At 40.5% G+C, this 20,383-nt stretch overlaps 1 protein-coding gene and 1 pseudogene across 2 annotated transcripts in view; both read right to left on the bottom strand.

The window, feature by feature from the left end:
• Window positions 1–20,383, bottom strand: part of MYH13 (myosin heavy chain 13) — a 54,414-nt gene that overhangs the window by 27,846 nt on the left and 6,185 nt on the right. Inside the window, exons 1-17 of one of the 2 annotated variants that reach the window (XM_036223218.1) lie at window positions 18,391–18,594; window positions 16,522–16,665; window positions 16,279–16,435; window positions 14,611–14,638; window positions 14,410–14,521; window positions 13,367–13,459; window positions 11,435–11,498; window positions 11,247–11,345; window positions 11,034–11,137; window positions 7,435–7,573; window positions 4,498–4,616; window positions 3,616–3,765; window positions 3,331–3,501; window positions 2,220–2,529; window positions 600–608; window positions 289–362; window positions 62–149 (exon numbers count right to left, since the gene is read on the bottom strand). In XM_036223218.1, the coding sequence (XP_036079111.1) occupies window positions 62–149; window positions 289–362; window positions 600–608; window positions 2,220–2,529; window positions 3,331–3,501; window positions 3,616–3,765; window positions 4,498–4,616; window positions 7,435–7,573; window positions 11,034–11,137; window positions 11,247–11,345; window positions 11,435–11,498; window positions 13,367–13,459; window positions 14,410–14,521; window positions 14,611–14,638; window positions 16,279–16,435; window positions 16,522–16,665; window positions 18,391–18,594 (2,065 nt within the window). Of the gene's footprint in view, window positions 1–61; window positions 150–288; window positions 363–599; window positions 609–2,219; window positions 2,530–3,330; window positions 3,502–3,615; window positions 3,766–4,497; window positions 4,617–7,434; window positions 7,574–11,033; window positions 11,138–11,246; window positions 11,346–11,434; window positions 11,499–13,366; window positions 13,460–14,409; window positions 14,522–14,610; window positions 14,639–16,278; window positions 16,436–16,521; window positions 16,666–18,390; window positions 18,606–20,383 lie in introns of those variants that run through there. The other variant, XM_016121302.2, reaches the window with a different exon arrangement.
• On the bottom strand, window positions 5,971–6,089 carry LOC118604111 (annotated as a pseudogene).

Here is a 20,383-nt window from a genome sequence, read left to right as displayed (position 1 = left end):
ACACACACACAGAATTTTGGATACATTTCAAGGAGTCCTGTTTGAATGGATTCTTACTCACCAGGAGTCTTGGTTTCATTGGGAATCAGGCATCGTACAAAGTGAGGGTGAGTGCTCCTTAAGTTGGTCATCAATTTGTTTAAATTTTCCTGGGACAGAAATCAGGACAAGCACATTTACCTTAGCAAATGCTATTTTGTTGCAGGAGGAACCACCCAACCCCCAAAACAGACAAACAAAAAACCCCAAAAAACAAAAACTGAATGTGGAAGCTGCCAAAATACGAACCCTGAACACTGCTGACACGGTCTGGAATGAGGAACCCTTCTTCTTCCCACCCTTCTTGCTTCCCCCGGAGTCACCTGGAGACAGAGAGATGTGTCAGATGCAGCCTCAAGGAAACATTGGTGGCCTTCTTAAATCACCTCCTTCTAGCCTTGAAAGTTTTGGGGGGTTTTTTGATGTAAGAGACCAGGATTGTTGTTGTTGTTGTTTATGTGCCTCGAAACTACTCAGATTTGGGAACACTCATCTTTGGCACTGTGGAAATGGGGTGGAGTGGGATGTGGGTGGAATTTAATTGGGGGTATGACTTAGACTCTCGGTATCTAAGGAGACACTTTTCCTTTAGAGGTCAGACAGGAAGCCCGGCCAAGCAGTTGGCAAGATGGAGATATTCCTTTTGATGACTGTAGTTTCTCTCTTGAGATTACCTCCTTTTATGCTTGAACCCCTGTTGATCTCCTAATGAGGAAGTAACTGAAAATAATACAACTAAAATTTCTCAAGAATATTCTACAACTTTTTTTTTTCTCTTCTAAAAGAAATAACTCAATTTTCCAATTTAATTTGGAGTCAGCGATATTGGGTCTACTTTTTCTGAATGGCTCGATTCCAGATTTGGCTACTGATCTGTAATCGAGATTCAGTCCTGGGAGAAATGTCATGCCTCGGTTTCCCCCTACTCCTCCCTCCCCACCCTCTTATCCCCAGGGTCTAGCATGATGTGTGTTTGAATGGAGAGAAGAAAGGCAGGAAAGCCACTTCTCCAGATCCACACTGACATAGGACCTTATATTTAAAGTCTTGGTGTTATCTCTGAGTGAGGTTATGCAAAACAGTTACAGAGATATCTTGATTAGATTTTAAAAAGACATTATTTATCATTTAAGGTTAAACTTATGCCCAGTTTTCATAAACCACTGCTCAGAATACACTAGACATTAATTTTTAAAAATGATTTAATTTAGAATGAATGATTATTTTGCATGTATTTTAAAATTAAAGACATAAATTTGTTAAACTTATGCATTTAAGATAGTTCATGATTTTAAACCTTATTTTGGTAATTATTTAAAAAATATATAGGTGAATAACCTTAAAGAATGATACTGGCTTATATAGTCACCTTGGAAAATGATCTAGAAGTTCCTCAAAAAGTTAAATATAGAGTTACCATATCACTCAGTGATTCCACTCCTAGGTATATATCCAAGAAAACTGATGACATATTTTCATATAGAAACTTATATACAAATGGTCATAGCAGCATTATTCACAATAGCCAAGAAGTTAAGATAACTCCAATTTTAATCAACTAATGAGTAGATGGACAAAATATTCCATACAATGGACTATTACTCCTCTATAAAAAGAAGTGAAGTCTTGATACATACTATGATATGGACGAACTTTGAAAACATAAGGCTAGGTATAAAAAGCCAGACACGAAAGACCATATAGTGTATGATTTCATTTATATGAAAGTTGAAAATAGGCAAATCCACAGAAAGTAGATTGATTAGTCGTTGTCAGGGCTGGGGAAGAGGGGAGCGAGGAGTGACTGCTAATGGATTGTAGGGGTGATGAAAATGTTTCCGAATTAGATAATGATGAAGGTTGTACAATCCTATAAATATATTAAAAACAATTGCATTTTTACAAGATGAATTTTATGGTATATGAATTATATCTCAATAAAAAACTATTAAAGAATGTGGTACTGGCTATCATGTCTACTGAGAAGTTTTGTTTAGCTCCAAAGAATCCAGTCTCTCGAAGAAGTTGAAGGATAGGAGAAAGAAAAATGGACATCAGAGATAGACAAATAAATTAAGCCGAATCTAAAGCTCGTGTTCGACTTCTGATTCTTTATAAGCAGCTTTGGAATATGAGTAATTACACGGATTTCCACAGATTAAGGGAAAAAAGAACTTCACCTGCTTCTGCACCAGCATAATTGGAAAAAAGGAAGGACAGCAGCTTCAAGGAAGACTTCTGGTACAGCCCGACCACGGTCTCGTTCAGGGGGTCCTTGTTCTTGTCAAGCCAGCCAGCAATGTTGTAGTCCACGGTGCCTGCGTAGTGCACCAGCGAGAAGTGGGCCTCAGCCTTGCCTTTGGCAGGCTTGGGCTTCTGGAAGTTGTTGGACTTGCCCAGGTGCTGATCATACAGCTTGTTCTTGAAGGAGGTATCTGTGGCCTTGGGGAACATGCACTCCTCTTCCAGGATGGAGAAGATGCCCATTGGCTAGAAGGAAGATAATGGGTTATACCTCAGCATTTAATATCAGTATATTCCAATGACTCCATTGTAGGAACCAGAGACAACTTCCTTGGTGCTATTGCTGTTACTAGGAACATTGGAATGTAAGTGCTGTGAAGGCAAGGCTCTTATTCTGCTTGGTGCAATGACAGAACAGTGCTAGACATGTAGCTACGTTTAATTAAGATTTATTGAACGAAAGGACATGGAATGAAATTATGGGTATGTGAAGGTAGCTCACTTTTGCAATAGGTTTACAAAAAATGCAAAGTTATGCACATAGATATAAAGTAATCTAAGTAATATTTTAAACAGTAATATCTGGATTTCTCAGTAGCCACCTTAGGAAGATATACTTATTCCAATATGACCAGTGCTCAAAACATTATGGAGACTCCTTTTTTAAAAGTTAGTATCATCTGCCATCTTCACAGTAACATTTCCCCAAGAATCCGATTGCTCCACGGCCCCTCCTCTCTGGGTCTTTGGACAAATCAGAAAAGTATGAAATGCCATAGTCTCTCCTGTGCTTGCATCACATTCTTGGGGATAACTGACCCCTGGGATCTTAACCACCTATGCATCTCTTTAGGTGTCTGAACAGATTTGGAGCAATTTCCGAACAGTTACCTTTTATGCACAAGGGGATTCAGCTATCTGAAAGCTCACAGCCTGGGGAAGTGGGGTTAGGAGCAGTGGTGTATCAGCAGGGAAGAGTTAAAGCAAAGAGGTGATGGTCCCAACCAAGGAGGAGCTGTCTCTGAGACATAGCATTTATTTCTCTACCTTCTCGATGAGCTCAATGCAGGCAGCCAGGTCCATCCCAAAATCAATGAACTCCCACTGGATGCCTTCTTTCTTGTACTCCTCCTGCTCCAGCACGAACATGTGGTGGTTGAAAAACTGTTGCAGTTTCTCGTTGGTGAAGTTGATGCACAGCTGCTCCAGGCTGTTGAACTGGTATTTCAAATGCCAAACAGTTTGAATGAGTTCGGAAAACCCAGTGAGGATTCAGCAAAGCAGACACAAAGTAGAAGGGTCTTTTTAGACCAACCATTTCCCCAAACTCACATCAAAGATCTCAAAGCCGGCGATGTCCAAGACCCCAATGAAGTACTGCCTGGGCTGCTTGGTGTCCAGCTGCTGGTTGATGCGGGTGACCATCCACAGGAACATCTTCTCGTAGACGGCTTTGGCCAGGGCACCCACTGAGTTGGTCACCTGGAGGATCACCCATTCAACCCTCAAATTAGTGTTTTTATAGTTGTATTATGTTGAAACATATGAAATTGATGTCCTGAAAATTGGAAGCAGTTGAAAGTTGACAATTTCATATATATATTTCATATATTTCAACCCAATCTTAAGTATTTCTTGAGGCATCTGCCCAGCTCATGATGTTCCTCTTTCTCTGAGAACTATCCTAGATAGTTTTCTAACAACCATGGTTATAATGTGTGGCTCTAGCCCCGGCCACAATTAATCGAACTGGTGGTGGACATTTGATCCAAATTGAGTTAAGGTGTCTCTCCTGAGAATCTGGAATTGAGATCAAAAGTCACTGGTCTCATTCTCAGGGTGAGGTTGGAACCAAGGAGATACAAACTTGGAAAACTACAGGGTGGCTGTGGGCAGGAGAGGTGGAGAAAGCTTATCTGCCTAGTGAGGATGCAACGGAGAAGAGCAACAGCAACCTATGGAGCCCCAGAGAAGGAGTTGGAAAGAGCTGGCTCCAGAGGACTCTTCAATTCCTGGCTCCAGGCTGTCATGACACCCAAAGGGTACTCCTCGATTTTCACCCCTTGAGTTACCCCTGAGGTTTAAGAATGAATTCCACCTTAATGCAGAAGCCAGTTTCATATGTATTTCTGATACCTATAACCGAAAGAACTTTAAAGTGATGGGCAAAATAGCAAAATACCTGAGTCGAGTGGATTCAGAGCATCCCATTACCTGCTGGACATTTTGCCCTTTAGTGACATATTCATTCCCGACCTTCACCCTTGGACAACACAGGCCTTTGAGCATTTCTGCAGAATTCAGACCCATCAGGTATCCAGCTTTGTCAGCCACTAAAGGAAGGGAAGAATAACATCACACAAAAATAGCAGCTGCTAAAGTATCCAGTTGAGTCCTGGGTCCTCCCAGAAATGTTTTCTATAATACTTTTGATGTTTTTATGATCTCCTATGTGTACCAGGCCTGGACTTATCCAATGAAACTTCAATATCATAGTCCAGGGTTTCAGATTTTCAGAAACTTATTTACCTTCTAAATGCAATCTTTAATCATAGGTTAATCTCAATCTATTGATATTTAAATTTTATTAAAAATACACTTATATAGTAATATAGTAGCCCGATTATACAACAAAATGGTGTATAAGTAACAGAGGTATCATTTGGACAATTAGTATACTTTTAGCACCTTCCTAATTTATGTGAGACTAATTTATGCAAGTGCTAATAGCTGAGAGAGAAGTACAAAACCTTGATCCGGCCTTCGAGTGTTTGGAAATGGTCAAAAATAGTTGAATATGGACAATTCGTAGTTCATTGGGAGTTCATTTGACTTTGGGATGGACTTGGCTTCCTGTACTGAGCTCATTAAGAAGGTAGAGAAATGCTGCTCCCCAGGGACAGCTCCTCCTTGATTGGGGCCATCATCTCATTGCTGGTTAGGTGGACAACTTAATGAAAACCCAGGGCAGTGTTTGTTAAGTACTTAATAAGAGGGCAAATGTACACTTTATTCATTGCTCAAACTATTCCTTTTTCTTGCTATGTCCATTTTGGTGGATGGTCTTCTAGTCACTGAAAGCTTGGGGTGATTATATGCTTCCTTCTCACTTCTGACCTGCCTGAATTCAAACGGGCATCAAATGCTGCTAATTCTACCTTCAAAATAGCTGGCATCACCATTGGTTCAAAGAGTTGTAGAATAATTTAGGGGCAGAGAGCCTGGGCTCTAGAGTCAGACTGCCTGGTTTCAAATATTTCGAGTTTGCCTCAGTTCTGACATTTGTAAACTGGGGAATAGAGATAGTACCCTATTGGTTGGGTTGTTAAAAAGTGGGCCTGGTGCACAGCGGGCACTCAGTGAATGTGGATCGGTATCATTTAGAGGAACTCAGGCCCGGATCACAGCTCTCCATTTCCCCATTTTTCAGGCTCTTCCTGTTTCTAAACACTGAGCACTCAGCTGTCAGGGCTGAAATAGAGCCTGGGACCCCACTGTGATTATATATCAATATAATCTGCTGTTGCTGAGGAACCTGGTACATCATTTTTCAAGGTTCCACACTCTTAGTGAACCTTACTGCTTGCAGATTAATTCCAGATTGTCGTTCGTACTTCTCCTGCTACTTAAGGCATCCATGGTTTCTGGTGCCTACCTCAGCCATCTTATTTTTTTATTTATTTTTAACACCTATGACACCTGGTCTTCCTAGGTGGTCTCTCATCCAAGTATTAGCCAGGCTGGACCCTGCTTAACTTCCGAGATCAGACGGGATTGGGTACGTTCAGGGTTGCATGGCCATGGACTTACTACAGACATTTTAAACCATTTGCCTTGGCACTCAATGCCCTCTCAAACTGATGCCAAAATGATCACTTTTTATTCTCATCTCTTACAAATCCACTACACATATCTTCTTTTATAGCTAAAGTGGACCTTTCTGCTCCTCGGTCCTCATCACATTTTTTTCCCCTTTGCTCATGACGTTTCTTTTGACTAGACTGCCTTCTTACCCATACCTTTCAGAATCCTACCCATACATCAAAGTCTATATCAGTGCCTGCTTCCCTCGGAAGCCTTCCTTGATTACCCCAATTAGAAGTGCTTCCTGCTCTGACACTCTGAGTTTCTCTCCTATTATGTAGGATGTACCACTGTGATAGGCAAGATTCTGAGATGGTCCCTGAGACTTGTGCCCCTCTGGTATACTTTCCCTGTATAATCTCCCCCCACTTGTGTGCGCGTGTGTGTGTGTGTGTGTAACCTATGAACGTGATAGGATATTACTCCTGTAATGAGGTCACTAATCAATGGACTTTAAGTTAATAAAAAGAAAGATTATCTTAGGCAAAGTTAACCTAATCAGGTGAACCTTTAGGGGCCATAAGAAAGTCATACATATTTTCCTGGCCTTAAATTCCTTTTAACATTAGGATTTCAAGATACACTGCTTCACACAATGTGGGATGGTACACAAAGTAAATTTATCAGGGACAAACTAACCTTTTACTCACGGAGCTAGTAAAATGCAGTGTGAAAGACATGAGGCCTAATGAACAGGGCATATGGCGGATGGGTCTCACCACTGTTAGCCCCTCCCACTGCCCTCTGCTCTATTCCCAGACCTCTCGGGGATGAGGCAAAAGGGGGTGGTGAGGTCATTCAGATGAGAGTTATGAGGAAGAAGATTTTTATACCAGTCCTTGGTTCAGGGTTAAGTTCAACAGATATCAGAGTGAAAGAGAAAGCATTGCTAGGAAGAAACTTTGCTGCCACCTTACCAAAGGCTTTGTTTTAGGTCCAGGTGATTAGAACAGGTGATTCTGGATATTAAAATGACATGCACAGAGAGAAAGTGAAGTTTGCTTAACCATATCCTCTCATAAATGTCTACCTTAAAATAACAAGTAAACTGTGATGGTGATTATTCATTTATGAGAAGTATGCTTTTTTATTTTTTAAGGATCCACCAATATAGGATTTCTTGACTAAGTGAATAAACTTCCCCAGAGCATGTACAATGAGCTTCAGACAATCCAAATTCAGTTTGTACAATTTTCAAAGAGCAGCTCTTGAGATGAATACAAATTTATCTCACACGTGAACACAGGTGGAAAGTCAAATCCCAGTTCCCTTCCCAGATATGGTTACCTTCAGTGCCGTCTGGCTCTGCCTGCTCCTCTCGCTGCTTCTGCTTGAACTTCATGTTCCCGTAGTGCATCACGGCTCCTGTGAGCTTATAGATACCAACTTTCTCCTCTGAGCTGAAGCCCAGGATGTCAATGGCATTCTGGGAATTTAAAAGGACACGCATCACGGTAGGAATCCAATACAGCTTTTTCCTGGCAAAGACCACACCCTTTTTTGTATAGCATGTGAGACAGCATTTGCCCAAATAAGTGGATGACTGGTGGAGTATGGTAAGCTAGGGGTTAAAAATTATTTCTTTAATTTAACATGTTTGTGTGGGTGGGTAGAGATTATGAGAAAAAATGTGAATAATCTGTTTCCTTCCACCCGATAAGAACTGATTTTAATCCTTTTCCATCATACGTAGGTTTGAGGGCTGTTTTCTGGACAAGGCCATTGGGAGCTATTGTGTGATACTGGAAGAGGACAGTCTCATGGATAGTGTCGAGAAATTGCATCCAACAGCTTAGAGCTCGGCATTGCAATCCAGGAATGTCAGTGTTGTTCAGAATTGAGACAATGTGGTAGCATAGAATATTAGAACTGAAATAAAAGATTGTCGAAGAGAATACTATCACATAGAGGGGCTCTGAGAGAGAAAGGAGCAAACTTCCCTCCCCCCAGTTTTATTGAGATATAACTGCCATATAGCACTGTATTCATTTTAGATGTGTAACATAATGATCCGATATATTTATATACTGTGAAGTGAGTACCATAGTAAATTTAGTTAACATCTATCATCATATGCAATTACAATATTTTCTTGTGATGAAGGCTTTTAAGATTTCGCTTATGAGCTTCCTTTTTAAAAAATAATTTAAAAAATTTTCAGTCACATATTATATTATATTAGTTTCAGGTATACAACATAGTGATTAGACATTTATATAATTTACAAAGTGATCACCTTGATAGGTCTAGTACCCATCTTCTTACACCATATATAGTTATCACAAAATTATTGACAATATTCCCTATGTTGTACTTTGCATCCCCATGACTGTATTTATAACTGCCAATTTGTACATCTTAATCCCTTCTCCATTTTCACCTATCTGTCTGTCTGGCAACCATCAAAATATTCTTTGTATCTATGAATTTGTTTCTCTTGTGTTTGTTTGTTTACTTTGCTTTTTAGATTCCATATATAAGTGAAATCATATTGTATTTGGCTTCTCTGTCTGATTTATTTTACTTAATATGACACCCTCTAGGTCTATCCATGTTGCAAATGGCAAAATTTTATTCTTTTTTATGGCTGAGTAATATTCCATTGTATATATGTACCACATCTTCTTTATCCATTTATCTATTGATGGGCCTTTAGGTTGCTTTCATATCTTAGCTATTATAAATAATGCTGCAATGAACATAGGGGTGCATATATCTTCTTGAATTAGTATTTTGGTTTTCTTTGCCTGGGTCATATGGTAGTTCTATTTTTAATTTTTTTGAAGAGTCTTAAAAGGAGGAAACTTCTGCAGAGCCCCTCTATGTGTTAAGCATAGAGTTAGGCACCATCCACATGTTCTTTCATTATATCCTTATGAAACCTTATAGGTGCATAGATTTTTCCAAATTTTCAGGTGAAGAACTTGAGATTCTAGGAGAGTAGGTAAACTGCCCCAAATCATATAGGCAGGATGTGACAGGACTGGGACTAGAACTAGCACTGAGTGAGTTCAAAGCTTTCAGCAGCAGTAGCTGATTTAGTTTTATAACCACTTGGCTCATCTTCTACCACAAAGATTTAAACTAGCTGGAAGAATGGGACAAAGAGTTAAAGAAGTACAAATTAGTAGTTGGTAGTTGGTCATGGGGATGGGGAGCACGGCAGAGGGAATGCAGTTAGCATTAATATGATGGCTAGGTAGAGGGCCAGGGGAGGGAGGGAGCAACCGAGGGGATCGTTTTATGAACTATATAAATGTCTAACCAATGTACTGTATGCTTGAAAATAATTTAAATAAATAAATTTTAAAAAAAGAAAAAAAATTATATAAACTAGAAAATCCTCATCTGTGGTATTCATGTTGATTAGGTACCAAGGTTTGCAGCTTGAGCCTAAGCAATGCCCATTGGTGGAGTTGAAACATATCTGGACATGTCTGGTGAGCTGTTGGGAGACCCCTTAGTTCAGTGTCAGCAGGATGGTATTGAAGAGTGAAGCGCTCATGGTGTGGTGCCCTCTTTTGGGGGAAGGAGATTTCATTCCAGAAAGTGACTGAGGGCAGGAGAGATTCTGAGGCCATGATGATCTCCCTTGAATCCATATCCCACCCTAGGAGATGCATATCTGTGTCCTAAGGAGGAGTTGCTGTAGGTTAAAATAGAAATAACTTTCACAAAACTGGAAAGAATCAGGCAAAAGTGTTACTGCCTGGGGAGTCTTAGAGAATGCAGTCCCTTGGAGGGAGCAACCCCCTCTAATTGACCATAAGCCATTGCTCAGGAGAAACCCCATGGGAGGGAGGAAAAACAGCAGCCCCCGACAGCTGGGGATCTACCAGGAGGACCTGAGACACCTCTGAAATTTTTAGAATTACGTAGGAGGGCCTTTTGCAGGGACTGAGGACCTTAATCCACACTTTCTGTACTTGTAAGCTGGTAAAGGCTGGGGAAATCTGGTTAAAATATATAATAGCTAGACTAGTGTTAACTGAAGTTTATTTGATCGTGAACATTTTCTATGAGCTTCAAAACAATTAGCATTGCCTGGGAATATAACAAAGAGAGGGCCGAGAAGCTGGGTACTGGAAAGGCCCCTTTCCACAAACTCTTGCAGTTTTTGTGAGGGTGGAGCCAGCAAGGGTGGAGGTTAATTGCTCAGAAGTGGTGTATTTTAGTTAAAAATGCAAATTCTTTGGTTGGGCAAACATTTTCTCTGTATTTATAAATTCTGTGTCTTCTATCAAATTATGTACTTTTTTCTAAGATTCCATTCCCACCTTCATGAAATGAGAGTCATGGTGGTACCTATCCTAGAAAGAGCTAAAATGAGACAACACAGTCAAAGGTACTTATCTTGGTTCCTAGCACACGTAAGTACTCAATGAATTGAGTTATTGTTGTTATTATAGTTACAGCATTATAGATACTATATTGTTATAGTATTATAGATACTCCCCAAAGCTAAAGGCTAGAGGCTTGACAGGAGGCAGGTAGCAGGAGGAATGGAGTGGCTCCTACAGAGTGTTGTTTTTTGCTGTGTTACACTTTTCTGTATTTTCTAAATTTTCTTAAAGAATCATGCAGATGGTTTTGTAACCTGAAAATGTCCAGCAAAGTGTTTAAAAACTTTATACATGCAAAAACTGACTCTAAAATGCTAGCGAATGGAACTGAAAGCTTGTTTTGGATAACTTTCTGCACTCTCATTTTGGAGTCTTCTGAAGCGGAGTTGAGTGTGAAGGTGCAATCCATGCCGAATTTGAGAGCTTGGATCTAATCGCTTAGCAGCCCTGGGCACCATTTTTCTCATTAGATAGCTAAGGTGCCACCAAGTTCATAAACACAATAATTCTATGCTTATATAAATAAATAAACACTATGCTTACATCAGTCGCCAACAGTTCTTCACTGTCATCAATGCTGGCGACGGTGACCTCTCCTTGGCTTACAAATGGGAAGTCAAAGGGATTGGTTGAGATCAGAAGCAAGTCTATGAAACATAAAGATTCATTTAGCATTTTATGTACAGCATGCTCTGTTTTTTTTTTTTTTCCAATGCGACTAATTCGGAAGATGAGAACAATGTTCTAAGAACTTACCAATTAGTTCAGGCTTCTTGTTTGACATGATTTGGTAAAAAATATGATAGCTTCTCTCACTGGATAACTGAAATGTCACTCTGGATTTTTCTAAGAGATCTAAGGTAACAAAAAATAATGTGACTTCAGGTTCCCAAGAAATACTTTTGTGACTAAATACCAAAGTGCCAAATAGTGTTTGGACTCACAGGTTTCAATGTCTGCTGATGCCAGTTTCCCTGTAGCCCCAAAATGAATTCGAATGAACTTCCCCTGTCCAATGGCAGATTTAAAAACACCATGATTATTTTTATTTACATGGTACTGTGGGTGGACTCTACCAGGTGCTGCTACAGATGGGTGGAAAGTATAGGGTCAGGCAGGAAGTAATGCTAGAAACCCAAGGACTTCCTTCTTCTCTGTTTGCCTGGTACCTAGAGTCCTCAGGTTGGGTCATTCAAGACTTAGGAAGCTCTACCCAAAGCACTTGGCCCTACAGCTCTCAGGAAGCATGCATGCTACCTCTCCAGCTCTCTGCTTGGACCATCTCACTCCAGACTCTCTCCTTGGTTTTTATTTTTCTCTCATGTGCTTATATTCTCAAACTCTTCATAACATCCGTGATAGCCTGGTTGGACCATCTCTCTGACTTTTTTTTTTTAACCTCTGAGTGTTATTTCTGAGATTTCTTGCTTCAGCTTCCTTTACTGCTTACTATAGGCAAACCTAGCTCCCAGGCTCAGGCTAAGCTCTCTAGTTCACAAAAGGCCCACTCAGGGTCTGAGTAAAATTTTATGTGTGTAAGTGTGCCTGTATGTGTGTGTGTATTTCTTTCTTACCTTATCTGTTTAAGTGTTCTCTACAATACTGTGAGCAAATATGAGGGCAAAAATGTTGCTTTGCTTATTCACCCACAGTCTGGCATGTAGTTGGTACTCGAAGATATTCCAAACATTTTCTAAATGAAGCTTACGAAGAGTTAGTGAAGGTTCAGTGGAGGTACATGTGAATTGTAGATGTTGCATCTTCCATTATCTGCTTAATGGAAGACAATGGACGTTTCAGCCTGCACATGTTTGGTGGGTGGAAAGTGGACAAAATAACCAGAATGATTGGGTCAGGGCCAAAGGAGAGGTCTATGGACTAAATAAATGGGAGGGAATCTAGGGAGTGTCTGAAAGCTTTAAGCTGGTTTCAGATTAGTGTAATAACTAACTTGGTCCAAATATGTGTAACATATCTCTGCTGTGTAACATGCACCGAGATCCCCTACAAGGAAGAGTAGGTGTGCACTGGGAAGATAGGTGTGCAATGCACAGAGGACCAAGTAAAAGAAAGAAAGATCAGGGCTTGGAGACATAGTCTTCAACTGATACATCTACTTTTTAATCAATGACTGTTTTATCATTGAGAGGTAACAATAAAATGTAAGCTTGAGATCATCCAGCTATTGAGATATATGAAGTTTTCATGTAATTTTGCAACTACAGGTATAAATGAAGACTTTACCTTGGGGTTCTTGCTCATTTCACTGGACAGTCAATTAGGCAGAGGGCTGGATGTATGTTTACTTGCCAAAATGGAAGTAAATACCTCTTTGATAGAGATAATCCTAAGTGAAATGTTGAAGGATGGAACATATTCTCCAATACCTTCAATGTCAACTTTTTTCCTCTAATGTTTGAGCTTTTCTGCCCTCATCAGGTTTTTCCTACTCCCATTCCCTCCTGACTTGGAGGAGTTCAAATCTGCTAACTTAATTCACTCTAAAGTTTCCCTGGCTAGTGAGGCAATAGATATTGCTTGATGGACTCTTACATTTTAAAATGTTTCCTCTTAGAGAGACCAATTTTAGCATAAAGGAATTGCTCTCTACTCATGGAATTTGAATCACTGTGACATCAGGATACTCTGAGGTGATGCTGACTAGTTAGAGAAGGACAACCAGATCCTCCCACTGCAAGGAACAACCCAACACAGTCTTCAAAGTGTATCAGAATATTCCAATTGGGTAGATTGATCTGAATCACTTAGATAGAATAAGATCAAGCATATTCTAGTTTGTGTGGCAATTTTTCACAGCCAGCATTGGAGGAGAGGGTTTGGTTTGGGGGATAGTTGAACATTGGACTGGGTCTTACAAATCTTGAAGAGTTGTCATTCCTCACAGTCTTGGCATTTCCAAAGGCCTCCAGCAGGGGGTTGGCCTGGATGATTTGATCCTCCAGGGTCCCCTAATAATAAACAAGAAGAAAAAAAAGAGGGCATTGGATGCTTTCCTAACTAGTCCCTGGATGACTCAAAAGTGTGAATGCCCTGTGCAGGGTCCAGGGAGATATGTCATGCAGACCAACCTTGTGGCCAGTGCAGATGTTCAGAGGTACCCACAGCCCCACCCCATCCTGGAAGAATCTTCAAAGTCCCATCCTAGAGAGAGTCTTTTAGCACAGCATCAAAATGATTTCTGCTACATCAGAGTCTAAGCTCCATCTTGACCTCTTAGACTGCCTTTCTTTGATAACATTTCATTATAAATCATAGATTTTTAGAATATATACCTTTGTAACTGCATGCTTCATAACACATCTAATATAGGTTCAGAACATAAGCAATGAAAGTGACCCAAGAGATTATATGATAGAAACAGTGAGTCTTAAAAAATCTTTAAGTAGCAATAATAAATATTTTATGAGAATGATTGCTCAGAAGTTCACTTATAGAAAAGCAGAGTTTCACCTTAACTCCCCTGCATGATTGTTTATCCTGGCTTCAGAGTAGTTTGGAAACTACTGTCTAGCCTAGTGGTTTTCAAAGTGTGACCCTTGAACCAACAACATGAACAGTGGGAACATATTAGAAATGCAAAGTGTTACAGTTGTGAATGTGAAATCGAAATTTCAGTCAGAAATCCTGGGCTCCAGACATGGGTTGTTAATAAGCCCTCCTGGTGATTCTGATGTACACTTCAGTTTGAGAACCACCGGCTTCTTCAGAGGAAAATATGCAGTTGCTCAAGGCCACTTGGCTGTTACTGATGGAGCAGGTGGTAGAGCCTGAGTTCACTGTATGGAACCCCATAAGCACCCCTGGGGAAGGACCTTGTGCTATGCATCTCTGCTGAGAACGAAGCCTGCATACACTTGGTGCTCACCCAGCAACCCTCTGGGTGCAGGGAGCTGCTCACCTGCATTTTGCCTGGCTGCTGCTCCTTCTTCTTGTCTCCAGTAACTGCAATTGTTGCAAAGTACTGGATGACACGCTTGGTGTTCACTGTCTTTCCAGCCCCAGATTCTCCGCTGTTGATTTAAAAGTAAGTGAGATAAAGGAGATTGGAAGGGGTGTCACTGGCTTCCAAATCATCATTGTGCGAATATGAGTTACTCACGTGATGAGAATAGACTGGTTGTCTCGATCTAGAAATGAAGAGGGAGCAAAACAAAATAGACAAACAGTGAAAACAGAGAATATGAAAATTGGGCAATGTTGGGGTTGGTTAGGGTCCATGAATTCTAGTTCTGGCTGTGCCATTAACTAGAGTGTGATTATTTGGGCATGTCTAATCTTTAAGACAATTTGTTCACTTCCCATGCTGTTCACTTCCCATGCTGTTCACATTACACATCCTACATTTGGGAAGCATGGGAAGTGAGCAATAAATCCCACAGTGTGAAAGTTATTTGTGTTCAGAGATCTTTAATTCCTCAGTTGCATTTTCTCATCTCTTTTTTCAACAAAGAAAGTAAGTCGCAGATTCAAGAGTTTGTGAGAAGCCACATCTTCTAATTAGAACTTGTAAACACTGATTCGTTGTCTTTGCATTTTTCTTTTACCTTTATATTATACTTGTGGAAAGTGATGGTTTTCCATTTACAATAGTGTTATGGATTGAGTTGCGTCTCTCCCTTTCTCCCCAACTCATATGTAGAAGTTCTAAACCCCACTAGCACAGAATGCAACCTTATTTTGAAATCAGGTCATTGTAGATGTATTTAGTTAAGATGAGATCAGACTGTAGTAGGTAGACCCTCTAATCCAATATGACAGGTGTCCTTATAAAAGGGGGAAATTTGAAGACACATGCATACAGGGAGAACACCATGTGGAGGTGGAGGTAGAGATAAGGATGATGCTTCTACAAGCCAAGGAACACCAAAGATTGCCAGCGAACCACCAGAAGCTAAGAGAGAGAGTCATGGAACAGATTGTCCCTGTCAGCCCTCAGAAGCAATCGCTACTGCTGACATCTTGATCTTGGACTTCCAGCCTCCAGAACTGTGAGACAATAAATTTCTGTTGTTTTAGAAACTTGTGGTCCTTTGTTACAGCAGCCCTAGAATATTATTTTGGTGATACTAATAGTCCTTTAAAAATTGATGTTAACTTTAATTTGAAGAAAAATATTAAGCAGAAATGGATAGGATTATGAATGTGAGATGAGAATGACTGAAGTTTGGACAACATTATACTAGATGACTTTTAAGTGTTGTCAGATCCCAGATGCTTGTTTCTACTTATATCTGCACCAAGACATGTCAGGTGAAAGTCGAACAGACAGAAGTGATATTAGGAATGATTGTGTGACAATATTACCACATTTGTATTTCCTGTGCTATTCTGGAAACTTAGTGAGAAGAATGAGCAGCCTGAATTTGAGGAGGAAGACAGGTACAGGGACATCATTATGTCCCTTTCTCCAACTTTGCATTTCTAAGTGGTTATTAACATAGTCTCTCTTCCAAGTGTGCCCATGTTGGGGGGTTCTTTGGATCTCCTTGTGTTCCACATTCTCCTAAATAAGCATGTGCTTAGTGTGGCTTTAGTCATGAGTACTAGCCTATGCACCATGACTAGTAATGGAAGATATTGCACCTCTGGCTTTCGATCATGAAATCTTCTGAATCTCCTAATGTCACTTTGATCATTTGTATCATTCAGATGACCAAGGCCTGAATGGCTAGTTAATTGTGAAGGGCTCAAACAATTAACTAAGAACCCGTTCAGTGGAATTGAACCGAAAACTATTTTTAAAATATGGATTGAAGAAATTACTCACCAGTCAACATGAACTGATAGGCGTTGTCAGAGATGGAGAAGATGTGGGGCGGGGCCTCCTGGCGCTTTTTGCCTCTGTAGGCAGCCACCACCTCGGGGTTGTACACTGGTAGCCACTTGTAGGGGTTGACAGTGACACAGAAGAGGCCTGAATAGGTCTGAGAAAATTAGAAAATGTTAGCATGTGGATTTTGTTTTTACTCAGAGAGGTAAATGGGATAAACAAATGTAGAAGTGCACTCACGTAGATCATCCAGGCTGCATAACGCTCTTTGAGGTTGTACAGCACAGCGGGCTCATGCAGGTGAGTCATCATGGCCATGTCCTCGATCTTATCAAATTTGGGAGGGTTCATGGGGAATACCTGGTCACTGTTCAGAGTGAGTGTCTGGATATTGAGAAGATGAGCACGTGATAAGTGGAAGAGCCCGTGATCCATACCCCACTCTACTAGTGGTGTGGAAACAATGAGAGATTACATAAATTTAACCCATTACTGTGGATAACTTCACAAATAATTTCCATGTCCAGAGATGATCCACAAATGACTGTCCTTGCTTAACCTAATTTTGGTCAAACTGCATAACCAATTTGGTTCTGATGCTGCCAGTCAGCATGGTGTTCTGTGTGCCAAGAGTAGATTACAGGTGTGCAGAGTGATAGAGCCCTTCGGGGGGGTGCGGCAAATGGGGCTTGGGATCGCCAAAGCCAGGGCCAGGGCTGTTTGCCCCTGCTCCATTTTCTATGAGTGCTAGGATGAGACAGGGGTTGGAAGGTTGGAAAGAACTACTCTAATGTATTCTATGTGTCTCTACCTCAGTACCTCTGCTTACGTGGGTTCCTTTGTCTAGGGTATCTTCATTGAAATGATATCTAGAAATTCTCAAATTTCAGTTCAAGTGCCATCTCTTACATAACCTGTTACATCTCTCCCCCGTATTTTCAAGGCTTCCATAATATTTTTCACTTCTGCTTTAGTAGTTAAAACACTTGGGCTTGGATTATAGTTTATGGTTGAAACATATTTTAGGACTATTACTTAATTTTCCCCTCTCTGTGTTTTCTCCACCATTCTTCCCCCTGGTTCTGCCCTCTGTTACTTGGGAGAAGTAGAAAATAGGGCAGAAAAGAGAAAAAGCCTATAGGCTTTCTGGCTTTTGTTTTCCAAATGCTAAGTCCTTTAAAAAACTTTGAGTGTTTTACTGAAAAAATAAAAAAATTTGATATGTTGGTACATATTGAATCTCCTAAGGGAAGGAGACTCTTTCACCCCACACTGCCCTGCACTGGGAATAAACACTCAAGGTAGCACAGGGGAGGTGGAAAGCCTTTGAATCCTGATGCTTCAGTCACTGGGACTTGTTTCTTAGCAGATCCTTCAGGGAGGCAGTGAGATCCCAATATGGTTCTGTGTAAGGTTATAAAAATGTGGCACAACCCTGCAAGGATGATTGAGGAAAATTCATTTTTTAAATTTGTAATTTCCCAGAGAAAAGAGGTTGAAATTATAGATAAGTTCAATAATTTTTTTTAAAAAAAGATCTGTCTTACATGCCTGAGTTTGTGAACTGAGATTCATACCTGCAATATACATCTTGATTCCTACACTAGATGGTAAATTTTGGAAAAAAAAGTGCTGAGATTTGCTTATATTTGGTAAGTGACAGACACTGTGATCTAGAAGTGTTTGATGTCCAGTAAATATTGAGTTGAATGGTGCACCGTAATTCTCTACATTAAATTAGGCATTGCCCCAGGAATTTCCTCTGTAAGTCGCTCTGCACCCCAGAGAGCTATATTCGCTCAGCCCACCCAATCGCAATCAGAATCAAGCCCTCCCTTAAATAGTCCAAGCTCTTCTACCCTGACCTTCCCTTTTCTCCAAGGCACACATCACAAAAATTCTCAAAGCCCAAGTCCTTAGAGAAGGAAAGAAGCAGGAGCAAGGTGTGTGCAATGGTAGTTTTCACCTGCGACTTCACTACAGAATACATAAATGTTAGTTTTGTAGTGTCTTCAGATTTCTATGGACTGGCATGCAATTTTTAATATTCTGCTCTAAAGGAAAATGAGGATGCCCTTATTATCAAGGGCATCTGAGATCAACACTTACGCGATCATCAAGGGTCTTGACTGTGACTTTGTCATCTTCTCTGCTCTGAATCATACCTTTCACATATAATTCCTTATCATCCACTGCAAAGCAGGCTCTCTTAGAATCAAATGGGCGATTTTGAGCTTCAATTCTCTCCTTCTCTGGTTTCCGCAGGTAGGGAGCTGCTTCTCCAAAAATGGCCATCTCTGCATCAGAGCTCATGACTGCAGGGGCTGGAAAGACCAGAAGGGGACTGCTGAGTCTGGGGCCTGGGAACAAGTGAATCTAAAGGGCATTAATCACTCTGTTATTTCCATTCAGACAGAGGGCCAGATTCAAAAGGTCCTGGAATTAAGCTAGAGAATCTAGGACCAGGTCTAGGGGATTAGAGTAAGCAAAGGGAATGAGCTCAAAGAGAGAGTTTACTCTAAGAAAAAAGTATAAGAGGTTTAAGAGGTTTTTTTTTTTCTTTTCTTTTTTTTATCTCTGATGTTGGTTTTGGGAACGTCTCTTAGCTCAGTCCCATGCATGGAAATCTGAACCAATTAGAGGAAGTCAAGTTAAGTCCAATAAAGGAGGTCTTCTTTAATTACACATCATATTTGGTGTCATCACCAAATCTTAAGGGTGTCTGAAAAGAATTACAGGAATGTTGATAATTCCTAGTAAAAATTTCAAACAGCTTCGTGAAAAGTAATGAGTTGCAAATAAAGTATTGCCACATTTATTTAGCTAGGTAACAAGGTGATGGGAGGCATTATGGCCTAGTGCAGTGGTTTCAAACTTTAACATGCACCAGAATTACCTAGAGGGCTTGTTAAAACACAAATTACTAGGCCCTAATCTCAAAGTTTCTGATTTAGCAGGTCTGGGTTGGGGCTTGAGAATTTGCATTTCCAATGAGTTCCTAGGCAATACCGATGCTGCTGGTCCAGGGACCACACTCTGAGAACTGCAGGCATAGAGCCTTCCTACTGTAAGTGTGTGGTCTCTGAACCTGTTGTACCAGCATCACCCAGAAGTTTGTTAGAAATTCAGAATCTCAGACTCACCCAGATTACAGTTGACATATGCATTTTAATAAAATCTTCAGGTGATTTCTCTGTACAGTAGAGTTGAAAAGTACTGAGCCTAGTGCAGTGGTCTCCAAACTTCAGTTGTGTGTAGCATTGTCAGGGTGCAACAAACAGTGTTTAATAGATTAATACCTGCCTTAGAACTCAGTGCTTGATGAGTGTGTGTATGTGTGTGTGTGTGTATGTGTGTGTGCGTGTGTGTGTGGTGTGTATAAGTGTCTTTCAGCCTTTCTCTCTCTTTCTCTCCCGCCCTCCCTCTTATCCTTCCTATCACTCTGTCCCCAAACCATCCCCCTTTTGTTGATTCTTCTGTCTCTCTGTTTTCTCTGCTTAGAAGACAGAAAATCTGGCTTAAAATCAGAGCACTGAACTTATCAAATCAGTTAACTTCTTTGGGCTCCTATTTCCTCTTAAAATGAAGAAGCAAATCTAGCTCATTTCTAAGTCCCCTGCAAGTTGTATGGCTTTATGATACCTTTTCCTCATCTGCATTTGCTTCTCCTGCATATTTGGATCTCTTTTCCCACCCTTCCCGACTCCTCTATTTCTTTCCTAGCATCTCCTCTCCTCCTCCTCCTCCTCCTCCTCCTCCTCCTCCTCCTCCTCCTCCTCCTCCTCCTCCTCCTTCTCTCTCTCTCTCTCTGTGTGTGTGTCTCCCTCCCTCTCTCTCTTTCCTTTTTTCTTTTCCATTCATTCTCCTATAACTGACTGTAAAATGGAGTTAAATTTTACACACATTTATCCTCATATCTCTCTTAAGAAAAGTTTATATTTTTTGAATAAGGCCTCTTATGTTCCCTATTAAAAGTGGGAAAGTTGAACATTTTATAGTTCTCCCTTGCAAGTCACTCTCTCCATCTTACCCTTTATGAAATAGCTCTTCATTCATAACTATCACTTCAATATCCCTTCCTGTGATTCTATGGGGTTCTGTT

The sequence above is a fragment of the Rousettus aegyptiacus genome, unplaced genomic scaffold (assembly GCF_014176215.1).
Source record: "Rousettus aegyptiacus isolate mRouAeg1 unplaced genomic scaffold, mRouAeg1.p scaffold_m13_p_6, whole genome shotgun sequence".
NCBI classification, from domain to species: domain Eukaryota; kingdom Metazoa; phylum Chordata; class Mammalia; order Chiroptera; family Pteropodidae; genus Rousettus; species Rousettus aegyptiacus.
Note: the sequence above shows the minus strand (reverse complement) of the source record. Positions and strands in the feature narration are given on the sequence as shown.